Genomic DNA, 6,773 nt, shown 5'->3' on the forward strand with positions numbered 1-6,773 from the left:
ACAGGGCATATTTTCTATCTCTTTACAGTACTTTTTATCAGAGCATTCTGCTTTCTGCTGAAGTTCATCAAAAACTTTTTTTTTGTTCCTCTAATTCTGCACTTTCACATTCCAGCATGTCTTTAAGTTCTCTAATCTCTGTGCTTGTCCTGTCCCTTTCAGTTTCCATCACCCTTAGTTTCTCACTATGCTCATGATTTTTCATGTGCTGACTTTGAAGGGAAATCTCCAAGTCCTTAATATGACCCAGCATAGCTTCCTTTTCAGTTCATTTACAATATGATCATTTTTATTTTTCCATTGAGAAAAAGCAGCAGCCTCTTTTTGCAATTCTTTGCATTCTCTCTGCTTGAGTTCAAGGAGCTTCTGCAAAGCTTCTGATTCTTCCTTCAGTTTACTTATTTTACAGTTTTGTTCTTTTTATATGATTATCTTTTTCCTTTAGCAGGTCTTGAGTAGAATCTCAATGGTTTTCCATGTCAGCTAAAGCTATGTTCAGCTTCTCCAGCAAAAAGAAGTTCTCTTGCTTCTTGTTTCTCTTCCAGTAACTTCATCTCTGCTTCCTGTAAAGTATCCTTATCTGTAAAAGAAAACATCATTGAACATTTGCAAGTCAATACTGGCAATTCTTACAATTTTTTAGATGAAATATTACTATTTAATTCTACTATTGTCAGGTCTCATTCTAGTGCAAAGAATGACTCATTCATGACTCTCACCTTTATCCCCGGATAAAGGTTTGTTTCTGTCACCGCAGGCTATCGGGTGCTATGCACTCATACACTTTATCTGCTTTCCACTCTGCAGTCTGAGAGAAGTCTGCACTCCAGGCTGGTCAGTTCTTACTTCTCAGGTGTAAATCTGGCTGTTTGTGTCCCACTTTCAAGTTTTTATATAAAGTAGTAATGCTTGCTTGCTTTTTTTTTTAAAAAAAGACAGGTCTCATTACACTATGTGGCCTTCTTGTGGGTCAGTCTTAAACTCCATTTCTGCCAAACATAGTTTAATTCTACAGAGTAATTTTCCAAACTGTCATAATTATTTCCCTGCCTTGATAGGAACAGACTAAGAACCACCAAGGCTAAGGACAGGTATAATGTCCCTCTAGCTAGCTGGTGAAGTCTGAAAATTTTCTATATGATCAATAACAAATCATCAGTTGAAAGGTAATCGAAAGTTTGGTTATTAATTTTTCAGATAACAGAATGAAATTGAAAAGCTTCATCTTGAAATCTTACGTGAAGTCCGACTGATGCACAGAAACAAATGGGATGCACAAAAATAAGTGGGAATCTAACGCCTTTTTTTAAGTCAGATCCAGCAGAACTACAAAGTATACTTCCGCCTAGTGGGAATACAGACCATTTCAAAAGCATCTCAAGTCCTCTCTATGCTTTTATGCAATTATTATTTTAATCAAAGTTTACATTCTCCTATTCTCTTCCTAGCATTTCAAAATCCTGACAGTACTGAAAACCTCAGATATACACCTTCCAATATATATACACCAACTTTCCAATACCTAGAAAAAAGCAGGGGTGGGACTATTCACAAGGGTTTGTAGAGGCAGGACGAAGGGTCACGGCTTTAAGATAGAAAAGGGAAGATTTAGGTTGGATGTTAGGAAAAAGTTCTTCAGTATGAGGGTGATAGATCCCTGGAATAGGTTGCCCAGACAGGTGGTGCAGGCCCCAGCCCTGGGGACATTCAAGATCAGGCTAGATGAGGCTCTGAGTAACTTGATCTAGTTGGAGATGTCTCTGCGTATGGGTGGGGGGTTGGACTAGATGACCTTTGGAGGTCCCTTCCAGCCCAGACATTCTATGATTCTACATTTCTATGATACACCTTGTTTTAAACATTCTTGGGTGTGAACAAAATCTTATTTCCTAAAATTCTACTTGGTGACAAACAACTATTTATTGACCAGACACAAGCTCATAAAAAAAACAATCAATCCTTAAATACTAATTATCACGCTAGTGCACATTCTTCCCTGATGATCTTGCTTCTTTCTCCAGTCAATCAACTTCAGGAACCACAATACCTTGACAAAGAATGCACAATGATTATCAAGACTCATGGCTTTGAAACAGGAAATAGAGCTTGACAGTAGACATGTCCTATTCCCCCCAGCTTTGAAGGGTAGGCTACAATCAGGCTACATCCTTGCACAATGTTATTCTTTTGACTGAAAAGTAGTGAGCATTAGCTGCTGTTTACCAGAGTTCTAAAGCACAACTGTTTGAGGGTACTCCTTTTTGTTTGGGGAGCATAGCAGTTCCCCTGAATGGTCAAGTACCTGGAAACACAAAGAGAACTGCTAGGGTTAAGTCACAGCAGAGGCAGTAAAAAGCGACCTTTGTAAATTGCCTCTGAGCTGTATCCAACATTACAAAACAAAATTCAACTAAACCAGTCACTTCTAATCTGAAGCACAGCAGGACCCTGACCAAAAGTGTCTCTGGCTTCCTGATTAGAGGACTGACAGAGTAAAGTCATGTGAAGTATAAAATTCCAGGTCTAAAAATGACAAAAGAAACCAAATCCTAAAACACAGTCTTCAGAAGGGAAAAAAGGAGAATTACATAAACTAACTAAATGATTATAAGTATCTGCAGTCAAGGTAAAACAGCAAGAGGCTGTCAGCTCTGCAGCTCTGTCATACAAAACAGGCTTAGTCATTACTGAGATGTTCAACAGGCATAACAACAGTTTCTTCTCCTAATCGTAAAGAGATGGAGGTAACTCTCAAAGTAAACCTAAACCCCTGGAGAGGGACAATCCTGACAAAGACAAACAGGAGGCAGGAATTCCATTAACTATATGAGAACTAAACAGAAAGCAAAATATTAGGAGCATAAAATCAGATGAAGACGAGCGGTTTATACTTCTCCACTACCTTTCCAATCACTCACTGGGAAAAAACAAGACACTAGCACACCCCCTAACAACAGCCAGGTAATAAATCTTTATAAACGCTTTCAGCATGGAGAATGGCATTTTAGGGAAATGACTGCAGTACCTAGATTACCTTCTGCTTCTGTTTTTGAAAAGCTGCCTTCAAAGATTCTAACCAGAATTGTCTTTGCTGATGCTCCTTCTCAAGCTTTTCTGCTTGACTTTTCAGGTCATTCATCTTCTGAACTATAGGAGAGAGGCCTTCTTTCCATTCCTCCACCGCCCAGCTCATATCGACAAGACTCTTGTTTAATACAAAACAGATACTAGCATGCTTGAAACACAAAGGCAACCACAATTAGATCTTGAAATATATCTGGAGGTACCTGCCCTTCTTTATTAACTGGAGAGGTCTGGACAACAGGTGTAGACATCTAGCTCAGTCTAGATGCTTGGCTTTTACGTGATTAACATTAGTCTAAGTGAAGCCCTTCCAAAAGATATGAGACATCTGCTCTTCCCATCACCACGAGGAGGACATCTCCAGCTTTCCAGCTTCTCTCTTCCAGCAGCTCCTAGTCACATGGTCCTGTCCCTTCCCTTGTGCTGATTCTTCCTCATCCTTTTACTAAGCCCCTACAACTGACTACTGCAGGATAAATCTACACAGGTATTGGCTACACTCAGCCTCTGCCTACTTAGTGAGTTGACTCAATCCATGGAGTACAGGACCAACAAATTCTAGAACAGTCTGTAGGAAAGGGGATGGGGAGTGGGATCTTCACACTGAGACATTGGAGCAGCTTAGCCTGTCTCATGTACCTGCACCCCAGTGCATAGGCAGCACAGGCAGCATGACCCATTTGTTTGGATGTTTCCAGTGATTTTCCATCAAATTCCTCTGAGCCTAATATGTTCTGCTTGGGTCCATGGTGGTACATAATTACGGCAGACAGTATCATACTCAGAGCTCCTTGTTAAATGTGTGCTCCTGTTACACTCACAGGAAATGGAGCTATGATAAGGTCCATAAGCATAAGTAGGCACCTAACCTAAATCACTATTAAATGGCATGGATGAAAGAATGACTTAGAAGAAGGAAATCATTGTAGAACTGTTTACTCATGCAAGAAGGCTTGTAGGAGAACACCTCAGGGGGCAACTGAAGGGAAATGACTCTCTGAGGCACCTCTAGTAAATCATTTTAACCTAAACTCTCAAAGACCTGAAAACCAATATCTCTGAAGAACTAGCCTGTGAGATGTCTCTGCCTCAGTTTCTCAGCCTTCAGGAGTGATTTCTTCAGAAGATGCCTTCAGATCTTTGAGTCAGGGCTATTGCTTGGCAGCCTAGATTCATGTATACTATCTTTATTAGTATGTGTTGTTTTTATGGATGGATAAGTATTGTATCTGTAGGTTTTTTACAGCAGTGTTCCAGGCTTTAGTTTATTCACATTTCACCCAACCCTGTGAGCACACATCTAAAGGTCAGGAAGGTCAGAGTACAGGAATGCTTACCCCAGCTTTTGGAAGGCTGGTCTGTTTTAAAGCAGGCATGGTAATGCTTCACCACTGTGAACTGAAGTGATTACTGATTACTCTCAGTAAACCTGTCACAGCTGACACTGTTTCACAAATCTGCCACTGCAGGGCAATATGGGACTTCTGTCAGAGGCACAGATGCCCTCTCCCAGCAGAGGCCCTCAGACGTTTCTTTGTTCCCCTGGCTGCACTATGCATTGTACGCTGATTGATGTTGTGCTGTATCTGTGCTAATAAGTGAAATGGGCAGGCCCCTCCTGGCTAACAGAAACAGCCTCTCTGGCATCACCACCCCAAACCTGCCTGGGGATTGTGAGGGCTGTGCTAACAGGAATCAGGAAAAGCAGTAGCAGGGAGGGTGGTAGAGGTGAGTAATATGGATATGGGACAATGCTCGAGCCCATACACAGTCACGTTTAGTTCCTCAGTACGGATGTCTCTGTGGAAAGTTGTCACACTGCCTCCGTGCATGTCTGCTCAGATCAGCCAGCAGAGTCACATGCATGATTCTGCAACAACAACTGCTGCAAAACATGTTAAGGAGCTCATACAAATGCACCCAGGTCACATGCGTTTATGTTGGTGGGATGGACCACTCAGTTCCCCTGTGACTGGTGTTGCTGTACACAGGAGGGACTCTTGTCAGGGTATTCAAGGGCAGCTCAGATGTCAATAGCAAGAAAAACTCTGGATGTCATGCAGTACCTGAAGTTACTCAGTGGTTACTCCCACTGTAAGACTATACTTTGCTTACTGGCAGTATAAGAGGATACTCAAGTGACACTGGACATTTTCCAAGAGAAAGAACATCAATCTGCCTCAAAAGCAGAGATACAACCTTCTGCTGGCATAACTGGGGTGTGAACACAATACTTGCATCGGTCTTCCTTGTCACTCTCACCAGCACGGAACTACACTAGGCAGAGTCAGGAAAGGGAGCAAAGCAGGTTTCCAGAATGCTTTATACACTTCTTGTTATATTTATTTCGGTTGTGCCTGACCCAGGTTTTAGCTGTTAACAGATGCATCGAATATGAGCACTGCTGAGCAGTCTGTGTGCAGGTGGGTGCAAGGTTTAAAAGCTGCTAGTGCAATGAGCTCCTTGAGTATTAGCAGGGGGGAAAGCCCATTCCTTGCCTCTGATGTAGAACAAACCTGAACAGAAATAGGCAAATAGTTTCATTGCAAATGGTCAAAGGTCTGGTCTACTCTTAGCTGTAAAAGATGCTTATTGTGAAGTAGCAGTCTCATTTGTTATTCATGACAGTTCCTAGGTATGTCAGTCATTGCAACTCAACAGAGCTTGTTATTAATAGCCCTTTAAAATACCACATTACTTATCACCTCTGTTTTCCTTCAAGGTTTGTTGCTTAGTTTTGTGCTTCATAAAACTCACAGGGCTCACTGAGTGCTGCTCAGGGAGCAATTAACATAGTAACAGCAGCTTGCTCAGGGATTCCCCTTCAGGAGCACTAAACAAGCTCAAAAGTCATACAAACCTAGAATCATAGGATGATTTGGATTGAAAGGGACCTTAAAGATCATCTAGTTCCACCACCCCTGCCACGGGCAGGGACGTCTTCAACTAGACCAGGTTGCTAAAAGCCCCATCCAGCCTGGCCTTGAAACACTTTCAGGAAGCAGAAGTGTCTTCTTCTACACCCCTAAAACAACACACAAGTGGTCATCTACAGCAAGTTGAGTATGATGTTCTTCAGTTGTATATATATGAGGGAGAGGACAACACTGCTTTCATGCTATTTATGGCCTCTGGACAAAGAGATTATCACCTACCCCACACTGTGCACTGGCAGACTCAGTGACAGACTGAAATGGCCACAATCTAAGACATCAGCTCTTGTATTTCAAGCTTGTCATGTAGAAAACAAAATAACAGGAGAGGTGGGAACAGGAGAGCCAAAGGGTGTTTAGAACTGGCGTTAAAGAAACAAAGGTTGCAATGCATGGCTTGACAATTGACAAAGTTAATTAATTATTTGTTTCTGCGTTCTGAGCAAACATTTCAGCTGTTATTTAGGTATGCAGTGAAGGGCAAAGCCCTGGAAAGAAACTGAGATATTTTAATGAACTACAACACACAAAGATGCCAACCCTGGATGACATTTTGGAGGAGATTGGAGAATTTGACTTCTTTCAGAAGCGAACCCTCTTTGTCCTGTGCTTGCTTTCTGCTGCCTTCACCCCGGTGTACGTGGGCGTCGTCTTCCTGGGGCTGATCCCTGAGCATCACTGCTTCAGCCCTGGGGTGGCTGAGCTGAGCCAGCGCTGTGGCTGGAGGCTGGGGGAGCAGCTCAAGAACACGGGTCC

At 42.2% G+C, this 6,773-nt stretch overlaps 1 protein-coding gene across 1 annotated transcript in view; it reads left to right on the forward strand.

The window, feature by feature from the left end:
• Window positions 1–6,549: 6,549 nt before the first annotated feature.
• Window positions 6,550–6,773, forward strand: part of LOC103769304 (solute carrier family 22 member 2-like) — a 12,882-nt gene continuing 12,658 nt past the window's right edge. The window contains exon 1 of the mRNA XM_008936489.1: window positions 6,550–6,773. This exon is cut by the window's right edge and continues 205 nt beyond it. Within this exon, the coding sequence (XP_008934737.1) occupies window positions 6,550–6,773 (224 nt within the window).

Source organism: Merops nubicus, unplaced genomic scaffold (assembly GCF_000691845.1).
Source record: "Merops nubicus isolate BGI_N331 unplaced genomic scaffold, ASM69184v1 scaffold4663, whole genome shotgun sequence".
NCBI lineage: Eukaryota > Metazoa > Chordata > Aves > Coraciiformes > Meropidae > Merops > Merops nubicus.